This window comes from Equus przewalskii, chromosome 2 (assembly GCF_037783145.1).
Source record: "Equus przewalskii isolate Varuska chromosome 2, EquPr2, whole genome shotgun sequence".
In the NCBI taxonomy this organism is placed as follows: Eukaryota; Metazoa; Chordata; class Mammalia; order Perissodactyla; family Equidae; genus Equus; species Equus przewalskii.
The window spans coordinates 105,149,799-105,173,943 of record NC_091832.1 but is presented as its reverse complement, the minus strand read 5'-3'; the positions used below and the strand labels follow the sequence as shown (position 1 = coordinate 105,173,943).

Below are 24,145 nucleotides of genomic sequence, written 5' to 3'. Positions count from 1 at the left end.
TTCTGTTTAAGCTCTAAGTGATATATACCATTTACTTCGCTAGTGGAAAGTTTTCTGAGTTGTCTTGCCAAGACTATAAAAGTATAAAACTTGAGGAAAGGTTTTCTTTTTAATTAAAACAATCACAAAAATACTATCGGTCTTATCTAAATACAAGTTATTTCTAGGACTTAATCTTGATTCCTTTTCTCTTGACTCTTCCTTTATCAAATCCTGTTAGCCCTGTTTTCAAAATTTATTCAGAATTTGAACTTTTAAAAAATTTTAAACTCTTTTCATTGCTCTTGTCTAGACTCTTGCCATTGTCTTCTTCCTTCCCACTCTATCCCCCACCTCCTACCCCACTTTATTCTTCACATTGTCTAAGGGGCAGGGCTTTGAAGTGGAGGTTTTGGAATTGAGGAGAGTGTGGGTGAGCGATATGACTTGGAAGTTATCAGCAGTTAGATGGTGACTGAAGCCATTGAAATGAATGAAATCACTGAGAGAGAGTATGTAGAGTTCAGCCATTCATTCATTTATTGAGCCAAGCACTACACTGGGTGCTAGGACTACCCCAGTGAATAAGACAGGCTTGGACTCTCTCCTACTAGAGCTCAAGATGCACAGGGAAGGAGGCAGTTTAATAGGTAATTACAATACAGTGTGTTGGGTATTTGCAAATGATCAGGAGGTTTTAGACTGCCGATGAGGAGAGAAGAGGGGTCCTGAGGAACACCATTTAAAGTTGGGTTGTCAGAAAAGTTCTGGTATAGGAGACTGGAGTGTCTAGATAGATGGGAAGAGAACCCAAAGAAAGTGGTGACAAATTAAATGAGGGAAGATTTCAGGGACGATGTAATTAGAAATAATGTAGTTTTAGTTACCACTAATCAAGTACTTGTAATCCGTTGGCCACTGTTTGAAGTGCCTTACATGTATTAATGCATTTCTTACAGCATCCCTATGTGGTTATCTTCATTTTGTAGCTGAAGAAACTTAGGTCAGAGAGGTTAAAGAACTTTCCCAAGATCACACAGAAAATAAACAGTGAAGCCAGGATCCACAGTATTAGAGACCACAGTGACATCAAGTGCTTAGTTTCTTACCTGGGAGGTCAAGGGCACCTGAGAAGAGAATAGTTATGGTAGGGTTCTGTAGCTAGCTGCTAGATTGCAGTAAATTGAGGGGTGACTGAAAGTTGAGGACACAGAGATAGGGATTGTCTTTTCCCTATTGATTACCTTTTCCGTTTTGATGATGTACTATTATTTAGAGTTTTTGTACCTTCTATAATAAAAAGGGGTAGAGTTGGCCCACTTTCTCCCTTTGCCTCAACTGTCATCCCTTCCCCTCCACCCCTGTGCCCTCCTCAGGTGAAAACCAGATGAGGTTATATTCCTTGATTATTTTCCTGGTTCCTTCTTCCTCTTACCTGGTCCTTGCTCTAGTCCACCAAGCCATAGATCTTCAACCTTTCTTGCCATAAGAATTGTATTCTAATCAACTATCCTTTTTTTTAAACTCAGCATTTTAATGATGTTGGTAAGCCAGATAAATAAATAATTTGATATTAAAAATTTGAAACGTAAAGCTATATTTTTTAGGAAAGTTTGTTGAAACCCAGGACTGGTGAAGTGAATTAATCCTGATGTTTTAGAACCAGAAGATCCTCTCAGAAATCATTTAGTACATTCCCTTATTTCATAGGTGAGTACAGGCTTCATGCTATATCCAAGCTCAAACAGTTAGTCAAGTTTTGGTCCAATATTCAGGTCTCAAGACCAGTGTGCCTTCCATAGTGCCATTACTTTTAAAAGCAACTTTTGGGGCCAGCCAGGTGGCACAGCAGTTAAGTGCACATGTTCCGCTTTGGCTGCCCGGGGTTTGCCGGTTTGGATCCCGGGTGCGGACGTGGCACTGCTTGGCAAGCCATGCAGTGGTAGGCGTCCCACATGGAAAGTAGAGGAAGACGGGCACGAATGTTAGCTCAGGGCCAGTCTACCTCAGCAAAAAAAAAAAGAGGAGGATTGGCAGCAGATGTTAGCTCAGGGCTAATCTTCCTCCAGAGAAAAAAGCAACCTTTGAAAGTGATAGGGAGTTCAGAATAGACCTGGCTCCAATGATCCATTTAAGTTAAACCAGTCTACACCAGTCACTTGTAATATAAATAAAGTGAGAACCACAATACTGTGTATGAGGATATTCTGTTTGATTTCTTGTCTATTCATGAGCAAGGAAAACTCTCCCAGTGACATATCAAGTGGTACTCATCACTTGGTCTGTACTTAATACTGAGGTGAGGGAGAGTAAAGACTCCAGATAAAACAAATTTTCTGGAGTTCTGATATTTTGAGGAAAGTCCATTTTAAAAAAGGAGACTTAAGGGCCAGCCCAGTGGCCTAGTGGTTAAGTTCATGTGCTTTGCTTCAGTGGCCTGGGGTTTGGATCCTGAGTGTGGACCTGCACTGCTCCTCAAGCCATGCTGTAGTGGCATCCCACTTACAATATGGAGGAAGACTGGCACAGAGGTTAGCTCAACAGCAATCTTCCTCAAGCAAAAAGCGGAAGATTGGCAACAGATGTTAGCTCAGGGCCAATCTTCCTCACCAAAAGGGAAAAAAAGGGAGACTTAGATTTTGTTATACTTGTTTTCAGTCTTCATGTGCCTGAGTATATTATTAGGAAATTTTACACTCAATTTTTACAGTTCAAATCTGAGATCCAGATGCCTATGTTTCATGTTACTTCTTCACATAATTAAGTGTCTTGTAGGGTGGGTCATAATTCTAAAAGCATTATTCCTCCTGTGATCAGTTTAAGTTCATTGTTAGTTTCTAATGAAGGGACTTAATTGCATCTCAAAAATAACATCATAATTTAGCAAGCATCAAGTATAAAATTGTAGGATTCCGTATGTGTGGGGCAAGATGATGTTTGTTGATTGAATCTGGAGCAGATGGTTCTGAAGAGCGTGAATTTAGAGTAATTGCTCTTGTAGAAGTGGTTATATCTGGAGAGTGATGTGAGGCTTGACAGGGAATGTGTCGTATACTGGAAAAAATGTGTTTTGGCATTAGGTTGGCCTGAGGCATTTTGCCTTTTCTTCTCTTCATTGCATCTTGTTTTCCATTCTCAAAACTTTTGAGAGCATTGGAAAATAAAATAATGAAAACAAAATGACGTATTTATTGTTTAATTAGCTACACCTGTTTTTTGTTTCAAAGTTGTGTTTCTTAAGAATATACAAGTATTGCTTCTGTTTTTGTTTAAATTTTAAAAATTAAACTTAGTAAGGAAAGGAAATGTCATAGATTGCTTGCCCTAAGCTATATTCCTTGATCATGTACATGTGTCCATTTGCTTGTCTAATTGTGTACTTCTGGTTTATAAAAATATATGTATTTCTAAAAATTTAATTTCTTGGCATAGATTCTAGTGTGGCCTCATTAGGAATGGTTTATGTCCAATAATTTAAGCTTGGCATTATAGAATTTTAAAGCTGAAAAAATAATTTAGAGAAAATATATTTTAATCTTTCCATTTAATAAATGAGATAACTGATGGCCAAAGAAGCTGCTTTATTTAAAGCGACACCTGGATTAGTGGCAGATCTAGGACCATGGAGGATTGTTTGCGTTAATATGATAGCTCTAGGGATCTTTAATTTTTGCAAGCTCTGATATACGTTTAACATTTAATTCATATAAATTCCGTGTTTCAACTTATACATTATTTTCAAGAATAGCATTTGTCATATAAAATAGAGTATCTCCATATACAGCCTAGAGTCGTAAAACCAGGACTAGTGGGAAAGAATCTGAAGGCTTATGGCAGGAATTTCCAGGGTCCCTTCTTACGTTTTTATAGCTTTTGCAAATTTGTAATCTTCCATATAATTCTTTTTCCTTTCTGACAGTCTACCATACTTTATCTTCTCACATATCTACTAACAAATTAGTAGAATTGGATTTAGATTTATTTAAAGCATGTTCTTTCATATTTCTAAGCGCGAACTCTCTAAGAACAGGGATTTTGTCTTTTATTGTTCTACAGGACCTCATAATCTCTAAAGTGTTAGGCTCATTCTTGTCCCTAGGCTTTTGCGTATGCTGTTCCCTCTGGCTGGAATACTCTGCTGCCTCTTTCACCCCAGTTCTTGTGTTATTAGCTTAAAATCAACTCATTTTTCAGTTCTGACTACCTGAGCTTGGACATACATTTTAGTCTCTTCATTTGTGAAATAAAGGAATATACTAAATGAGAGTTAGTATATTCCCTGCAAGGGTTGTCTAACTTTAAACTGTCACTTATCCTACTAAACTGGGTTAGATGTCCCTGACGTATGTTTTTGTGTCACTTTGTTCTTTCCATGTTATAATACTTGGCACAGTTTACTGAATTACCCATTATGTGTCTCCTCTGTTAGACTGTTAGCACTGTGAGAGGTTTGTGTGCCTCTTGCTCTTGTGTCCCCTGGCATGTAAGAGCTCAATACATTTGTCAAATAAATTAATTATGTCTAAGAGGTTCTCACTTCTGCCTCCTGCTGTCAGAGAGAACATGGACGCCCAGGCCACGTGGCCTCATCCAGTGGTGACTTCTCATTCTGTTCAGCCACATTGTAAGGCCATATTTCCCTCCCCTGAGCCTGGGGTGGAGGGAAAACCATGTTGGCCCCATTACAGACCTTTTCTTTAGCCCAGAGGGGTGACTTAGCTCTTCATGCCACATTGTCTTAGTCCAGAGCTCCTGGGCAAGACCCTTGAAAATCCTCTCGACTCTCACACCTCTCACCATGGTGTTTCACTGTATATAACATTATTGGTTCCACGCCTCCCTAAATTGCATCAGGGCAGATGAATCCCTCTCTGGACCAAGCTTTCTCACATTAAGTAATCTCTCTCATACACTGCTCGTAACATTGAGATATTAGAGATAAGACCATACCTGAGGTTCAGAGATATCAGATAGCTTTGGCTAAGATAACCCTGGTAGAGAAAGCTGGGACTAGGAGCCAGGTCTTTTGACTTCAAGTTTAGGACTTTTTAGACTATGCTATTCTGCTTCCTGCTCTCATCAGCAATTAATATATCTTCAAGGATGTCGGAATAAGACAGTATCCTTTCATATCTCATTTAAATACTCAATTCTACGGAAAATGATGATCTTATGATATTTAGCAGCATTTATGTAGAACAGCATTTAACAAATTTATTAAGTGTTGAATTTGGAGGAACATTAGGTGCTTAAAACATTTTAAAAGAGTGATTCACTACCGTTACTAAGAAAGTATGCAGTGGGGGTGATTCACTGTAGAAGGTTTAAATGAGGCTTTGAAATAGATGGTGCACCAATCATAAATAAAAAATTTAAAAAAGAGAGAGAAAAGAAAAAACCCTTTGTGGTTGCTCTTCTTATAACCAAATGTCGTTTTACTAGAAAAGGGTTTGGCCAACCTATTGATTCATCCTGGACGGATGCTGGTTTTTGTTTTAGATTTTGTTTTTTAAGACCTATTCATTTTAATAATTTCTTTCTTCTTTTCCTTCTTCTCATTCTTGTTCTCTTTCTACCCCCTTCTCTTCCCCTTCCTCCTCCTCTACCTCCTCCTCCTTTTTCTTTTTTTTGGTATTAAAATTAGTTCATACAAAGAAATCACATAGTGTACTACAAAGTTAATATCTATCAAAATGAATTTTGTTTGACTTCATTTATCCTTTCTCCTCATCTATAGAAAATGCCTCTTATTTTTCTCCAAGGGAGATAAAGACATTAGAATGGTCTGCCTCTCCATCCTCCCCCTCCACACTGGGCTGGTAGCCAAGTGCCCAGTACAGCCTAAAGAAGAAGTCTTTGGCCCTGGCCACCTGCCCAGGAAATCCGAAAATATTAAGTGGAAAATTCCAGAAATAATTCAGAAGTTTTAAATTGCATGCTGTTCTGAGTGGCATGATGAAATCTCATGCCGTCCCACCAGGGATGTGAATCATCCCTTTATCCAGGATGCCATGCTGTATACGCTACCTGGCTGTTAGTCACTCAGTAGCCAACTCGGCTATCAGATTGACTGTTGTGGTGTTGCAGTGCCTATGTTCAAGTAACCTTTGTTTTACTTAATAATGGCCCCAAAGTGCAAGAGTAGTGATACTGGCAATTTAGATATGCCAAAGAGAAGCTGTAAAGTGCTTCTTTTAAGTGAAAAGGAGAAAGTTCTCAACTTAACAAGGGAAGGAAAAAATTGTATGCTGAGGCCGCTAAGATCTGTGGTAATTTTTACTACAATATATTATAATTGTTCTATTTTGTTATTAGTTATTGTTGTTAATCTCTTGCTGTGTCTAGTTTATAAATTAAACTCTGTCCTAGGTGTGTATGTATAGGAAAAAACATAGTGTATATAGGGTTCAGCACTAGCCTCTGTTTTAGGCATCCACTGGGGGTCTTGGAACATATACCCTGTGGATAAGGGGGGACTACTGTACTTGGAGAAGATCAGCAGAGTAAACCCAAAGAGGAAGAAAATTAAAAATGTAAGGGTTGGGGCCAGCCTGGTGGTGTTGCAGTTAAGTTTACGTGCTCCGCTTTGGTGGCCTGGGGTTTGCTGGTTTGGATCCCTGGCATGGACGTAGGCACTGCTTATCAAGCTGTGCTGTGGCAGGTGTCCCACGTATAAAGTAGAGAAAGTTGGGCACAGATGTTAGCTCAGGGCCAGTCTTCCTCAAAAAGAAAAAAAAAGAAAGAAAAAGAAAGTAAGGGTAGAGTCAATGGAATAGAGAACAAAACAACACAATAAAGTTTAAAAAATCTCATTCTTTGAAAAGATTTTTTAAGATTATGAAGTCAGACCTAGGTCCATTCAAGGGACAGAACTACACTAGTGGGTGTTTTGGGTGAAAGAGAAAAGAAGATGCAAATAAAATGTAGAATGGAGGAAATAACTACAGATACAATAGAGATTTAAAAAAAACAAATATTCCCTCTGGATATTAAAAACCCTCTCTGCAAAAGAATAATGTGGGGATATCTATCTCACTGGCTTACCTATTATTTCCTCGCAGCCTCATGATTAACTTTACTTTGATTAACTACACTCTGTCCATTTAAAAATATGTGTTAACATTTCTAGTATAGTCATGCGTCACTTAACTATGGGGATACATTCTGAGAAATGTGTCGTTAGGTGATTTTGTCATTGTGCGAACATCATAGATTGTACTTACACACGCCTACGTGGTATAGCCTCAGTGAAATCCTGTCACTATCCATAGTTCTTTCCTCTTGGGCTGGTACACTTCTGGGAGAAGGATCTTTCAGCTTCTTATGTGGCAGGTATAACATGGCTGTAAATTCTGGGAGCAGAGGAGGAGAGTGGAATGGAGGAGGTGAGGTCCTGCTAATTTCCCTTTTTAGTGGTTCCCTTTCTTTTAACTGTACTTCATGTCCCCCCCAATCTAGAAACCTTTTGTGTTACTTACCCAGAGAATACATCTTCAGATGTAGGGGACAGGAGGGGTCATCTGACTCCATGAAATTGTGGAGTGGATCTTGGGGATCTAACTGCTTCCTAACAGACTTCTATCCTAATCCTCCATTTTAACCCCAACTTTTCTATTTCTTTTCATAGGTGATTTCTGCTGCTTAGTTTTGAGCTTTTTTGGTTGTATGTGGGTGGGGTGAGTAGGAGGGGGTCTATGGCATAAATCTTGTTGCTCTCAGATGTTTTTCATTCTATACTTGGGTATCAGCTTTCTTGGGTCAGTTATATTCAGTTACTACTTGTTCATCTGCTGTCGAGCTTCCAAAATTTTTGTTGCTGTTATGTTGTTTCCTCTCTTATTCTGTTTGCCCTTTGGGGTTTATGCTTCTTTAAGAAAATCCCTTTACAGTCATTTTCGTGGGGTTTTAGAAGGGAGAAAAGTTAAGTGCTTTGTGTTTAATCTACTGTCTTTACTTGGCCTAAATGCCTTTACTTCAAACCTTTATTTTTCAATTCTTGATCGATATGCTCAGTGGTGGCCCATTTCATCTTTTAATCATAAGTGTATTTTAGAAATAGTCGATAGACTTTTGTATTTTTTTTTTTTTAAAGATTGGCACCTAGGCTAGCATCTGTTGCCAATCTTCTTTTTTTTTCTTCTTCTCCTCAAAGCCCCGCAGTACATAGTTGTGTATTTCTAGCTGCAGGTCTTTCCGGTTGTGCTGTGTGGGATGCCGCCTCAGCATGGCCTGATGAGTGGTGCCGTGTCTGCACCCAGAATCCGAACCAGTGAAACCTGGAGTCGCCTAAGCAGAGCACACAAACTTAACCGCTCAGCCAGGGGGCCAGCCCCAGACTTTTGTATTTCTTTCTAGAGACTAAGATGAGTGATAAAGCAAGGGCTTAAGACTTATTTTCTATACATGACTTATAATCTTAAAAAGAGAAGTTTCAAAAATATTTTTAGAAATGGTTGCATCATTGGTAAATATGTTTACCTATCATTTGGATATGTTAAGTTGTGCTGTGTTCATCACAGAATCAATCTTTGTACTTAACTATTTCTTAACTTTTGAAAACTCCAGGCTTCTTTATTCTTTTGCCTTTTCTGTCTCTGGGAATTACTGCTATTTTCTTGCTGTCCTCAAAGATGAGGAGTTTTTGTCCACTTCTGAATTCTGTAGTTTGTGTTTGCAATCCTGGAGGTTTGTTTTGTAAATAATACTTATAATATTGTCTGAGCTTTTTAAAACTATATATTTCCTGCCCTTTCCAAACCCCTTCGTCAAATGAAAATAATTGGTCTCCTTTATTGTCAAACTTTATACTTACCTGACATAACTGTGGCCGGAAAATTATTAGACCACTTCCCTTGTTGCTCTTTCTAGTGTCTTCAATACCGGTAAGAGTGAGGTATTTGGTCTAAATTAGAAATATTGATAAATGTTGCCACATAGCCATTTGGGACATGAAGAAGCGTCAGATTCTTCTGGTCTTTTGATTACTTTCATTTATGTAAGATTTTTTAGAAACTGCTTGAATTCATTCAGGCTACCAAGGTGCTGTTTAATACAACATAACAGGTTGCTACTGAAGTTTTATTTATTTAGTTTTTATGCTACTGCACCATTTAACTAAAAAATATGTTGGTCAATGAAACAACCTAATTTGACATAAACTTTTATACTTGTGATAAGAGCTGTGAAGGGTCTGAGATTTTACCCTACTGGGAAGTTAACAAATTTTGCAAATGCTTGTGGAAGACACAATATTCCTGGGTCAGAGTCAAAGGACAATATTACTTACAGCAACAGAAGTAGCCAGAGCAGCAGCATTTGCACCAGTTCTTTAAGCCTCAGTTTTCACAGAGTGACACAAAGAGGGCTCAGTGACATCTGAGTTCTGGCATTACGGGAAGATAACCCTGAATTTAGGGAACCTGAGTCTTTTGTAATGGGCAGTAAGCATGTCTGCCCTTTGCTTTGCGGGGACTCACTCTTATCTTCCTGTATACAAACATCCTTGAAAAGATAGTCTAACAGAGGTAGTTAGTGCTTCTGCTTGAAAGATAAGCAGAAATTTGAGAGAGACAGGAAGAATTGTTTTTCAGCATTTTGGAAGGCAGAAAAACCAAATGGATATTTGTAAGATCGACCTAAATAAGTGACTTACAGATTTTAGTTTGCAGAGAATGGCCTAAGAAATTTTCCCTAGAAAATAGTGATATTTTTACATATATCCTCTTGTGTAATTTTTTTCCAGTTAGCCTACTATCTCAGAGACCTCCATGATATTAGACTCACACTGATAGTTTCCTGGGAAATATTACAATGAATTTATTTTTTCAGTATTGTTGTACTTCCCATTGTTTTTTCTTAGTCAGAGATACCCAACCCTCTGTTTTGGGGAGTTTGCATCTGTCTTCCTTGTATCAATGCTTCTGTTTCTCTATAAAAGTTCAAATATAAAAGCAAGTAAAATGGCAATTATCATATTTTAATTTAGTAAAAATTCACTGAGGCATGATATTTTAGACAAAAGACAGTGAAAAATCATGGAGCCAGGTGGTGTTCCAGGGCAAGTTCATATGTTCAGACTGGATTTCTAAGTGGTCTCTGGGACTAAAGTTCTTCCAAGTGGAACTTCATGTGCACTGGAGCACAAATGTAGCACTTCATTAAAAAAGACCCTAAGGCAAGGAGCTCAGAGGGATTTTGCTGCCCTCTAGACTCGAGGTCTTTGTCACAGATCAAAGGGCTCTAAATCTGGCAACTTAATTGTGGGGGGAGGGAGTTGGGACAGTCAGTCCTGTCAGTGTTTAAACTCCAAGCAGATGGCAAGAACAAAGATCTGACCATCTTTAACTTTCCAGGTCAGCGTGATCTCTTTTAAGTTATTTTGGATTTTTCTAAATTTGAATTGGTTGACCATCTTTTTGGCTCTTGCAGTATTTTACTATTCTGTTTCTACTCCTCTATCTCTTCCTATTAATTCTCTCTTTTTTTAAACCATCATTTTTTCTTACTTTCTTCAAATGATGAGCTTTCCTAAGATTGAGTCTTCAGCCCTCTTTTTTCCATCCCTGATCTCTCTCTAGCCTCCCTTTATAGATCTCTTCCACTCCTTAATAGCAGGTCTCATGTGTATGCACATAACTCTGAAATCTGATTCTCTCTTGAGTTCCAAAACCACATTTACAACTGCCAACTGAATATTTCCTTTAAGATGTTCTGCCAGCATCTTACAAAACTTGTAACTCTGGTTTGAATGTATGAACAAAATGGGCAGAGACAAAAGGTATGTTGTTACCTTAATGTTTTACTCTTTTAAAAGAAATTCCCCAAACTGAGTATTTTGACAAATCTTTATGGTCTTTTTTGTGATGTTGTTTTGTAAGTTTTGTGTCATGTTCGGAAAATATCTTTCATATTTCATCTCAGTTTGTCATATTTTCACTGCTGCCAGAACTAAGCATTTGGAGTTTTGCCTTCATCTCCACATTCTTCCATCTCCCTTCATACCCTTCTACCCTCATACACATAGACAAACACAAAAAAAGTTAAATTCTATAATATACTTTAGGTTTGGGTTTATTATTATTATTTTTATTGATAATGGTTCAGTCTGTATTTATGGGGTAGACAATAAATCTTGTGCTACTTTTCTCTTTGCAGGTCTCTATGCCTTGCGGAGAGTTCTGAAGAAACAGCCTAACCTCCCTGACAGCAAGGTGGCTGGATTAGTGAAGATTACTCTGAATGATTTCTTGCAGGGAATGAATGACATCAGGCCCAGTGCCATGAGGGAGGTAGCAATTGATGTCCCAAATGTAAGTCATTTGTAGCCCAATGCTAGTCGCACTGTTTGAATTAAACTCTGAAAGAGACTCAGACTCCAGGGAAACTACCTTTCTAGGCTAAACTTTAAAAAAAGTTTTTTGAATTGAAACTTTTATGGAGATAATTGTAGTTTCAGTGCAGGTGTAAGAAATACTGTAGGGAGATCCTGTGTATCCTTTACCCAGTTTCCTCCAGTGGTAACATCTTGCAAAACTATACTACAGTATCACAAGAAGGATGTTCTATTGATATAATCATTGATCTTATTCAGATTTCCCCAGTGTTACTTGTATTCATTTATGTGTCTGCACATGTGTGTGTGTGTATTTAGTTCCGTGCAGTTTTATTAGACATAAAGATTTGTGTATCCGTCACCAGAATCAAGATACTGAGTAGTTCATCACCGCAATGATCCCTTGCATTGCCCTTTCATAACCACACCTACCTTGTTCCTATACCCATTTCTAAAATTCTGTCATTTCAGAAATGTTATATAAATGGAATTACGTAGTATGCAGCTATTTGGGATTAGTTTTTTTCTTTCACTTAGCATAATTCCCTGGATATTCATCCAAGTTGTTATGTGTATCAATAGTTTGTTCCTTTCTATTCCTGAAGGAATATATGTACCATAGTTTATTTAACCATTCACCTGTTGAAGGACATCTAGGTTGTTTCCAGTTTTGGGCTATTATGAATAAAGCTGATATGAACAATTGTATATAGATATCGTGTGAATGTAAGTTTTCATTTCTCTGGAATAAATGCCCAAGAATGCAATTGCTTGGCTGTATACTAATTGTATGTTTAGTTTTATAAGAAAATGTCAAGTAGGCTAATTTTAGGACAAAAAAATCTTCTAATTATGATACCTTCTACTAATAATCCTGATGTTTCCTTGGGTTCTTTTACATATACTTCCTCACTGACAGTCTTTGCACAGTTCTCTGTTAAATCACCACAAGTGCAACAAAAGTTATCTTTTATGCATGGGTCATCTGTTATGTCCTCCCAGACCTAAGTGAGCCTGATGTGTAGGAAAAAAATGGCCTTATAGTTTTCTTTGAATATATTAATATTTCTAGATAATGAACATTGAAAGAAAGCATTGGCAGTGTGTCCTGCATTGTACTGAGATAGGGAATGTGCCATCAAGCTTGGCTTGAGCATAAGGAGAATGTCTATGTCTTAGTGTAGCTTGAGGAAGGTTTACAGATTGCTCTCTGTCAGTTATAGGAGAGCTCTGAGGGAAGAATGCAATTTTGTGACTGTTCCCTTTGCCTGTATAGTATTGCCCCATTTCTTTTTCTCTTTTGAGATAGTCCTGTTCCTTCTTAGATACTGTCTTGCAAAAGCTCTGACATTACAGTTATTTGAAAACTCAGAGCCTTGTTAAGAGAGTCAGGCATAGTTTTTTATCCTTTGCCCCATTGTGTATAGGCATGTCAGCATTCACAGTTCTTTTGATCATTAACCAATGTTTTTTAGTTGTTGTAAGTTAAAAAATAAAAGAGGCTAAAATGATATTAAATCAATGCAGTAGACTTTGAGGAATGATAGAGTGGGGAGAAATCAGTGAATTTGTTTTCATTTTTAGAAGTGAGTCTTCCTTGAAAAATGTGTTTTATGGTCAAATAAATTTGGGAAATACTGGTTTAAATAAAATCAATTGTATTTCTTTCCTGCAGGACTTCTCAGAGTCTTTTAATATGCTGATATGTATTGTCAAGTGTCAAAAGAGAGCTGTTAGGGAAACTTACTTGGCCATGGACCATGTGGAGCAGAGACTTTCTGCATTTTATAGTGTGGTAGATTGCAAAAAATGACCACAGATTCTTCCTGTCACTGTGTGTTTGCCCTTTAGTACTGCAACTTTGTAGCTCCTACCACAAAAGAAATGAAGTCAAGTTTCCCACCCGTTGAATCTGTACTTGGCCCTGTAACTTGCTTTGGCCAGTAGGATATTAGTGACAGTGCATGCAGGCTTGAAAGCTTGGGACCTGCCTTTTCTTGCTGCTCTTTGAAGTGTTAGCTGTGTTAGAAGTCTGTACTAGCTTTCTGGAGGATGAGAGAGCAGACATGAGCTCTCCTGGCTGAGATCCTTTTAGTCCAGCCATCTTGCCAATTGTCAAATGTGTGACGCCATGCTAGACTATCCTACCCCCGTCAAAGTTTGCCCGGACCAAAAGAACCACTCAGGTAACTCTCAGAATTGTCAGAAATAATGAATTTTGAGCCACTAAATTTGGGTTAGTTAGCAAAAGCTAAGTGATGCAGGCACTTGTTTACTTCTTATAGAACACAAATGTTTTGTACATTTAGGCTAGGAAATGGTGCCCTAAAGATAGGAACATCCCCAAGGACTAGTGGCTAGTTTAGGGCACTTAGTGTGGTTTTGAATTCTTTTTGAAAGATTTTCAAATTCACTACTGAATTTACAGCTTCCTTTGGGTTTTTTCAGAAACTCTGTAGCAGAATATGCTAATTTAGGATGCATAGTTTGACAAATGAAATTATGGAATAATGAATAATTGATGTTGGGTTAGTAGTAACTTTTCATTTCTTTGGAGTTTATGGTCTAAAGTTTGGGCCATTGGTAGGAATGCTTTTACTTGCAGTATTTATCTGTATTTTCTTGGCTACCATTGCGTAATATAAGGGGTCAGGTAGATGCCTAACCATCAAATGCCGTATGTGAAAATTTCAGGTAGTAGGGCTATAAACCAACTACACCATCCAGAAACACCTTAGTGTTTAAAACAGTTTAGGAACTAAAGAAACATACAGTAAGGGTTTAAACTTAAAGTTACTGCCAATGGAGAATGTGTTTAAACAGTGGCTGTCCACTCTTGGAATTGCTGAACTGATTTATTCATCACAGGAACTGGTACTACAACTCCGTTTTTAATTGCTCTAATGAAAGATTTTTTCCTTTATTTTCTTTTGATACAGTATTTACAGGCCATGGACTTGAGCCATTTTCCATTTGGCACTTTATTATTTGGCCTCGGGCCATGGTGCACTGTGATGTTACTCATGAGCTCCAGAGTGATTAGCCCCGGTCAAAGGACTTTCTTACATTGCTTTTTATGCTCACTTCAGATTGTAAAAATTTTCCTCAGAAGTCAACATTTCTATAATTGGATTCCTAAACTCCACTCTTCTGATTTCTGGCTATTACATTTATAAAAATATCTTTAAATTGTTTCTGCAGAAGATTTAATACTTACTTTGCTATAGAAAACCTGTTTCAAGTAGCTAGTTAGTTGTGAACATTTTTTAATAGCAAATTGAGCATTCAGCATCTTTTGAGAGAAGATGTTAGTGTGTGAAATTAAAACTTCTAAATCACACTTGCCTAGTTACATTTAAGTTTGAAAGAAATGTCTTAAGATGGGAATATTGCCAATTATAATATGACACATTATTAATTTCAGGAGACCACAAGTGTTAGCCGCTTACTTAAATGTAGTGTTTCCCTCTTTTGGATTTTCTGAATTGGTGATTATATCAATTGATGTATTAAAAGTCAAATGTATTTTACAATTAATTGATCATTAAAGTCAAATATATTTCTTTTTTTTTTTTTTTTCAGTGAGGAAGATTGGCCCTGAGCTAACATCTGTTGCCATACTTCCTCTTTTTGCTTGAGGAAGATTGTCCCTGAGCCAGTATCTGTGCCAGTCTTCCTCCATTTTTTGCATGTGGTGTGCCTGCCACAGCATGGCTTGAGGAGCCGTGTGCAGGTCCATACCTGGGATCCAAACCCATGAACCCTGGGCCACTGAAGCAGAGCACACGAACTCAACCACCACACCACCAGTCTGGCCCCATCAAATGTATTTCTTTACTGCAAGAGTCCTTAGAATCTTTGAGTATGCTAATATGCATCGTGAAATTTCAATTTTTCACCCAGAGATGATAACTGTTAATATTTTGTTACACTTCCAATAGAATTTTTTAGATTTTTTTCCCTGTGCATATAGATATTTTAATATAGTTACTCTTAGAGTATATAGTTTTATATTCTGCTATTTTCACTTAAAATTATATGGTAAACATTTTACTTTAAAATTTCTTGGCAAACATCTTTTTTATGGCTACATAGTGGACTGTTAAGTGGATAAGCTGTAATTGTTTTATCCTTCTATTTTTGAATATTTAGGTCTTTTTCTATTCTATTTTTTATATGGTTATAAACATATTTGTGTTCAAATATTTGCATTTGTGATTCCTAGAGGAGGAATTTCCAGACTAAAATGTGTGATTTTTAAAGCTTGTGACAAATATCAAGTTATTTTTTTTCCCAGAAAGGTTATTCTAATTTATAATCATATGATAAAAATTTAAAATTACAAAGAGCTTAAGCAAAATCTCATTTTCACTTTAGTTCTTTTCTCTTTTTACTTTCCACTAGAGTTTATTTTCTTGACTGAGAACATCTTTATTATGAGGAATAAGAATGGATAGTCTTTAGATGAATAGAGATTTAAAAAAGAAAATGAAAAATAATTATCAATTATATATCTTCTCCTTCCTATAAAAATGATAAATTTTTAGATAAAGGGTGTAGCTGGATGGTTTTTTGATGGATTTTAAATTCCATGAGAGCAGTTCTTACTTTTTATTTTTATCCTTAGTACTTAGTATATGACGAGCACATAATAGATGTCCACTCAATATCTGTTGAATGAATGACTTTAATTTTCATGAAAAAATACATTAGCTGGTCAATTTCAGATATATCTGAAAAAGAGTATCTCATCCTTCTTCTGTACCAAAGTACAGTACCGTTTACTATTACCCATATGTAACAGTCTTTAATTTTTTCATATTTTATAAAGCAGCTGATTTCTTCAGTGAATTTTAATCCTTGCTATTTGTTCAGTGAATTTAATATTTTTGGAATAAAGATGCCTGTAATAATGCTGAGCTGTCTACTGTGGGTGGATATGGAATAGTCCTTTATATTTCTGGCAGAAACAGGTTGCTTCCTTGATCTGCTATTAAAAATTCTCATTTTAGGGGGGCCGGCCCAGTGGTGCAGCGGTTAAGTTCGCACGTTCCCATTCTCGGCGGCCAGGGGTTCGCCGGTTCGGATCCCGGGTACGGACATGGCACCTCTTGGCACACCATGCTGTGGTAGGCGTCCCACATATAGAGTAGAGGAAGATGGGCACGGATGTTAGCTCAGGGCCAGGCTTCCTCAGCAAAAAGAGGAGGACTGGCAGTGGTTAGCTCAGGGCTAATCTTCCTCAAAAAAAAAGAATTTTCATTTTATTAAAGTAAACAAAGAAAAAATACAGTGCTTTAAATATTTTTATATTTATATTATTTTTGCAATGTTATTTTATATACACCATAGTAATCACTGACAAATGGCATTCTTAACCAAATATGTCCAAATTGGTTGCCATCAAGTTTAATTCATTTATGCATTTTAACCCCCCCCACCTTCCTGGTTTTCCCCATTTCATTTTATGTAGTTTTAGATTATCCCTTATCACTTGAAATAATCTATCTTTATACTTTTGATACTGCCTTTGGGTTGCAGTTTTCAGAATTTGAACATTTGCTTCAGGATAGTCTAAAAGCCAGTAAGAGATAGGGCTGTTCTTTCATGTGAACCCACTTTTGTAAAGTGAACTGCAACCAGAGCCTCAGGACTAACTGTATAGTCCCAAACTCCTTTGTAAGCTTGGATCCATGTTTAGAGGTAGTCAGCAGTCAAACTGAGTGTATATGAAATGCCATAGTTAAAGAAACATTCCTCATTTACTCCCATTTAAAGAAGTAGCAAACTTCTTAATTATGTAAATAATCAAAAGGCTGTCGTTTCATTAATTACATATTCAAAATTTGTTATGTATTTTCATTTGGCACCTTTTCAGACTAGAGCATCAGTATGTGACAAGCCAGTTGAATTTCATAGGGTGAACTCATTAGTATTATGTTTCTGATCCAGAGATTTGAGTTAAATAGTTTAATTGACCATAATTACATTTCATTCTTTACGTACCCTCAGGATAATTAGAATGAATTTATTTGAGTTTTTATTCTTTAAAAACAGTACTGTATTCTATATTTTCTTTATTTTTTACAGACTCAAAGGATTGAGGGTTTCAGGGATGCTTTACTAAATAACAGATTGCTTTTTTTGGAATAGATAGTACAACCTGTGGAAATTCTATTAATTCCATATTGATTCTTGGCAGGGCTTTTGAATTCGGTTTCTTTTGATTTTGCTTCTTGTTGTCTAGACAGAAGAGTGTCTTCTATCACTCCCAAGATGCCAGTCTTCCCTGCCAACTTCTCTTATGCATTTTTATAGTTTTAAGTAATAACAGTTGAACAGGAAAGCACATTTGGGAAAGTAGATTACTTTTAACCAGGAAATACTCTGTGCCAAACTGAAAACTGTAGTTTTAGCCTTATTAAATATTTTGGAAGTTTAACTCATTCCGCTTTTCTTTTTATACTGTACTTTTCTCAGCTTCTATAGGAGGTGAAATGAAGAGATACAAAAGTTAGTGGAAGGATCACCAATTTCTATTCTCAGCTTTGTTCCTGGTTAACTGGTGAAATCAAACACTCTTCCTGTCAGATTATAAATGCAAAACTCTTAATTTGCAGTTTCCGATGGCTGACTTCTTTTGAATTTATAAATGATGTTGAGGTTATCATAGAGGAATATCCTGTACTTATATATGTAGTTGATAAATACTGAATACTTGATGAGTGTGTGCTAAAAACGCAGATTTTCATTTAGAGCAAAGGAAATCATTGGTAGGGTTAATGTGGTTCTTTCGTGGTACTGCACTTCTTCACTTCACTTTATACAGATATGAAGTATTTGCACTCTTACCTGATCTTGCCCTTTAGTCTATCCATCCCAATACTTCGAAGAGTGATTTTTCCAAAAGAAATTACTGATCTGGCTTAAAACCCGTCAGCATAACTACCTGTTGATCATTTCTGGGATGAAGTCTAAGCTCTGTGGTTTGGTATTCGTAACCTGGCTTATGCCTCCTTCTTCACTTTCATCTTACATTTGCTCTAGTCCTTTTGAACCACTCCGTATTTTTGCACATGTTTTCTTCTCCTCTGCCTGAAAATTATTTTCTGATTTCTCACTTACCAAAGATCTTGTAATATGATCCTTAATACACATGCACACATAATACACATATATGCCTTGTGGACCTTTTGTCTTGTTCATCTTTGTATTCCCACTGCTTGGCAAATAGTAACAACTAAATAAAAGTTTGTTGAAGGGCTGAATGAATATTTTGTGAGGCATTTTGGTTCATAGTGGTTCTTATTTTTCAAAAGTATTTCTTTTACCTTTCCATATAAGGATATATGTTTTTGGTAATAGCTTTATTGAGATCTAATTCACATATCAAACAATTCAGTCATTTAAAAGATACAATTTGGTGGTCTAGTGTATTCAAAGAGTTGTACAGCCATCACTACAGTCAATTTTAGAACATTTTCATCATCCCCAAAAGAAACCATATACCCTTTACCTCTCCTGTTCCAACCTGCCCGTTCTCCCAGCCCTAGGCAACCATTTATCTATTTTATGTCTCTCTAGATTTACCTATTCTAGACATTTCATATAAATGGAACCATAAAATATATGGTTCTTTGTGGCTGGCTTCTTTCACTTAGCATAAAATTTCTAAGGTTCATCCATGTTGTATCATGTATCAGTACTTCATTCCTTTTTATTGCCAAATAATATTCCATTGTATGGATATAGCACATTTGATTTATCCAGTCATTAGTTGAAAAACATTTTGAAATGCTTCTCCTTTTGGTTCTCGTGAATAAAGCTGTTATGAACATTTGTGTATAAGTTTTTGTTTGAACACCTGTTTTCAATTCTTTTGGGTATATATCTAGTAGTAGAATTGCTGGGTCACTGATAACTCTGTGTTTAACCATTTGAGGAACTGCCAGACAGTTTTCCAAAGTGGCTGCATCATTTTACATTCCCACCAGCAGTGTATGGAGAGTTCCTGTTTCTCCATGCCCTCACTAATATTTGATATTATCTGTCTTTTTTTGGAGGGGGGGGGAAGATTAGCCCTGAGCTAACTACTGCCAATCCTCCTCTTTTTGCTGAGGAAGACTGGCCCTGAGCTAACATCCATGCTTGTCTTCCTCTACTTTTTACGTGGGACGCCTGCCACAGCATGGCTTTTGCCAAACGGTGCCATGTCCGCACCTGGGAGCCCAACCGGCCAACCTGGGCTGCTGAGAAGCGGAACGTGCGAACTTAACCGCTGCGCCACCAGGCCGGCCCCTCTGTCTTTTTGATTATAGCTATTCTAGTGGGTGTGAAATTGTCTCTCTTTCTGGTTTTGATTTGCATTTTCTTAGTGGCTTATGATGTTGAGCATCTTTTCATTTGCTTATTGGCTATTTGTATACATCTCTTTGGAGAAATGTCTGTTCGGATCCTTTGCCCATTTTTAATTGGGTTATCTTTTTATTATTGAGTTGAAAGAGTTCTTTTATATTCTAGATACAGGTTCTTTATCAGATATTCGATATCTGATATCAGATATACATGATTTGCAAATATTGTCTCCCATTCAGTGGGCTGCCTCTTTTGTTTTCTTGATAGCATCCTTTGAAGCACAAAAGTTTTTAATTTTGATGAAGTCTAGGGTATCTGTTTTTTATTTTGTTGTGTGTACTTTTGGTGTCACATTTGAGAAACCATTGCCAAATCCAAGGTCATGAAGATTTACTCCATATTTTCTTTTTAAGAGTATAATTTTAGCTCTTACATTTAGGTCTTTGATTAATTTTCTTTCCCAAGGTAGAATTAACCCTGCTCTTCTATGTGTAACCATAACATTAAAGAAACTCCAACTATAGCTTGAAGCCATGATAACCATATAAGGGAAAAGGTGTTTTCTTTTAACTGGTATAATGTACATAACATAAAATTTACCATTTTAACCACTTTTAAGTGATTAATTAAGTATATTCACATTGCTGCGCAACCATCACCACCATCCATCTCCAGAACTTTCCTTTTCCCAGACCGAAACTCTATGCCCATTAAACAGTAACTCTTCATTCCCTCTCTTACCATTAAGAATGGCGTTAACCTTGTGGTTTTTTTTAAGATGTCCTGTATTAGGTTAAGTTCCTATCTATTCCTAGTATGCTGAGAGATTTTTTTTTTTTCAATCATGGGTGGGTGTTGAATTGTCTTGAATGCTTTTTCTGCATTTTTTGAAATGATCATATGGTTTTCTTAGTCTGTCAATATGGTGAATTACACTGATTGATTTTCAATGTTGAATCAGTCTTATATTCCTGGATGAATTCCACTTAGCTGTGATTTAGTATCCTTTTTATATATTGCTGGACTCTATTAGCTAATATTTTGTTGAGAATTTTTACATGTATTTTCATGAGAGATATTGGTCTGTGGTTTTCTTATGTTTTTGTTAGGTTTTGGTGTTAGGGTGATGCTCACATTTCAGAGTGACTTGGGAAGTGTTCTCTCTGTTTTATTTGTTGAAAGAAATTGTGTAGAATTAGTGTTATTTCTCCTTAAATTTTCTCCGTTGAAACTGTGTGGCCTAGAATTTTCATTATTTGGAAGGCTTAAGTAAAATTTAATTTTTTAGTAAATGTAAGACGTTCAGGTTATCTGTTTTTTTCCTGAGTGAGTTTTGGTAGTTTGTATCTTTTAAAGAATTGGTTCATTTTGCTTTAATTGTTGAATTTGTAAACATAGAGTTGTTATAGTATTCCCTTATTATCTTTTTATTTTCTGCAGGATCAGTAGTGATGTCCTATTTTTCCTTGCTGATATTCTGTCTTCTCTCTTTTTTTCCTGTGGTCTGTCTGTCTGGAGATCCATCAGTTTTGTTGATCTTTTCAAATTGTCAGGTTTTTATGTTATTGTTTTTCTGGTTTTCATTTCATTGATTTCTGCTTTAATATTTCTTATTTCCTTCCTTCTTTTTACATTGGGCTTAATTTGCTCTTCTTTCTTTAGTTTATGGGAACTGTCTAGTGATTTTAAGTCTTTCTTCTTTTCTAATACAAGAATTTGTTCTAAAAATAAATAAATACCCATTAAGCATTGCTTTAGCTGCGTCCCACATATTTAATATGTTGTATTTTCATTTCCATTTAGTTCAAAATATTTTTTAATTTTCCTTGAGACATCTTTAACTTATTATAGTCTACCTTTAAGTGATAATACATCACATGTATAGAATCATAACCTTAAAACAGTGCACTCCTGTTGCTCCTCTCCTGGCCTTTGTACTATTGTCATACATTTTACTTTGCATGTGTTGTAAACCCCGCGGTATGCTGTCATCATTTTTTTCTCTAAACAGTATTTCCTTTTGAAGAGATTTAAATAATTAGAAAAAAAGATCCGTATATTTACTCAATGTAGTTACCATTTCCACTTCTCTTTTGGTCTTTTGTGTACATACAGGTTTCCATCTGGTATCATTTTCCTTCTTCCTGAAGGGTTTACTTTAACATTTCCTGTAATGCAGGTGTGCTGGTCATGAAATCTTCCAGTTTTTGTATGTCTGAAAGAAGTATTTATTTTGTTTTTGTTTTAGAAAGATGTTTTCACTGGGTATTTAGACTTTTCTTGTGGCATCTTTCAGGCCTGATTCTCAAGTTGGTCCTGTTCACTAACATTCATACCCCTAGCTATTACATGTAGCACAATTAGCATCCAGGGACAAGCTTTGATTATAAGGTAAAAATCTTTTGTTCTTTTTTTAAAATATTGCCTGTTAAGACTGTGGGGTAAGAATTGTCTTCTAATATCTCCTTTACTCTTTGTCAGGGCTTCCTCCTTCTGCCTGTTGCCCTCAAGCCAAAACATCAATAGTATTTCTCTTTCCCCAGCGTCTTGGCTCTCTGACCAGCATTGGTTCTTCTTCCGCATGTGGGAGCTGGTCTGGTCTGTATGTCAAGATACAAGAGTCGGGGCTGCTTAGGAAATTTGCTTACGTGAGTTTGCTCAGCTTTCTAACAGAGAGGAGCCTCATCTCTTTGCCTCCTATTTAACAAAAATTTGGAGCATCCCTTCAGCCAGTCTTGGCAGGGGAGAGTTTTTCTTTCTATATATGCAAAACTTTATTGTCAACTAACCATCAAAGGAGATCAGAGGAAATGATTTGAATTTATGACTCAACTATTTGGACAAATCTGGGGTAGAAAATGTCATGTAAGGCATATGTATAGCCCTTGTACACTTTTACACATTGGCAATATTTTTCACTATTTCTGGCCACACATGCTGGTTTATCCCTAACTCTCTCCTCTTTTTCCCATCTCACCTCCCACCAGCCTGTCCTCCTGCCATTTCTACCCCTTCTACTGCTTTATTTTTAAGATAATACAAGAGAATCATGCATCTGCCCTTTAATTTATTCCTTTACCAAACTGAGCATCTGTAAAGTACAAGGCACTATGTTAAGAAGGTCCTGGTGATACATACACATATAACAAAAGAGGCCTTTCATTTGATTATTATTCACTCATATCACAGATTCCCAAAGAAGAAAAATAAGAACAAAACTCATTTTAAATTTTGTTACTTAAAACATTTTTTCTTGGCCTTTTATATGACTTCTTTTAGTTTGGGGACATTTGGTCATATATATTACATATGGTTGATTTAAAATTCACTTGAGAACCTTGTGCACAAACATATGCTTCTCTAGCACCTGGGCTTGGGACCACTCAGTAGAAGTCCCTGTCTCTTTCCTCTGTTGTTGTGTTTTTCATTTCCTTTATCTTTTCACATTTCTACTCTGCCATAGTAAGAATGACAGGGGTTACTAAGCAGTTTCCTTAAATAGTCAAAGCATTTTCTGCTGATCACAGTTTAATTATTTAAGGAATTTGATAAATTAAAAAATATGTAAAATATTTTAATGAGATATGAAGCATTTTCTAGGTGAAACTCTATCATTTTCATGATATGACTTTTTATTTCTTCTTTTATTATTGCTGCTGGTTTGTTTTTTTTCTTGTTTAAAGTTTCCATTTTTTATGAGATTTTTCCTGGACTTATTCATCTGGCAAAAGTAAGTAGTTTTTTTAAAAGCTCATTTTGGAAATGGTTAACCAGTTTTAAGTTGAATTAAGGTATAAAGTTTTGTGATCTAAGGGAGGCTTTAATAATTTATTCTATTTGTAAGGTTTGACTTCATACATAGCCAGCTCTCTGAGGACAGCTCATGGTAAACTTATTAAAGTGTGATTGTAGTGTAATGATATTTTAGAAATTGAACTCAGATTTTAATATAACCATTAAACTGATAATGAAATCTGTACAGTTTGAAATTTGGCTAAAATATTTGTCTTTAAGTTGATCATATTTTCCATGTTTTGGAGGATTTTTCTTTTTACTTGAATAGTTCCTTTCTTCTTTACTGTAATATTTTCCCTTAATAATTAGGAGTATTAGGAGCATCTGTCTCTCGTAGCCTTTATAATACGTTTCAGTAAGGTTCTTAATGTGATTTACTAAAGAACAACGAAATCACCTAGATTAGTGGCAATTTGCAATTAGTGGCAAAATTTTGGTGTACAGTTTTTTATATTCTTTCTCATCTACTTTTTTAGCTCCCTCTGCTCTTATGTGTGAAATTGTTGGATATTCAGTGTAAGCTTGCTTATACAAAATGCAAGTGAAACAGGAAGAGAGGAAAAGCTGAGTGGAGAAAGAGAAGGAAAACCACTGAGTGGAACACTCAGCCCCCCAACCCTGTACAGGGCACTGCTCCATATTTTTCACTTGTCTCACGATCCACCTGCTTTTCTTTACTTTTCA

General features: G+C 36.4%; 1 protein-coding gene across 9 annotated transcripts in view; it reads left to right on the top strand.

Moving 5' to 3' along the window:
- AFG2A (AFG2 AAA ATPase homolog A) overlaps positions 1–24,145 on the top strand; it is a 309,664-nt gene that overhangs the window by 24,468 nt on the left and 261,051 nt on the right. For all 9 annotated transcript variants that reach the window (XR_011537212.1, XR_011537213.1, XR_011537215.1 and 6 more), the window contains exon 10: positions 11,134–11,288. Coding sequence is in view for 5 of the 9 variants with exons in the window: in XM_070609147.1 (XP_070465248.1) it covers positions 11,134–11,288 (155 nt within the window). In the remaining 4 variants the exon portion in view is untranslated. The remainder of the gene's footprint in view (positions 1–11,133; positions 11,289–24,145) is intronic.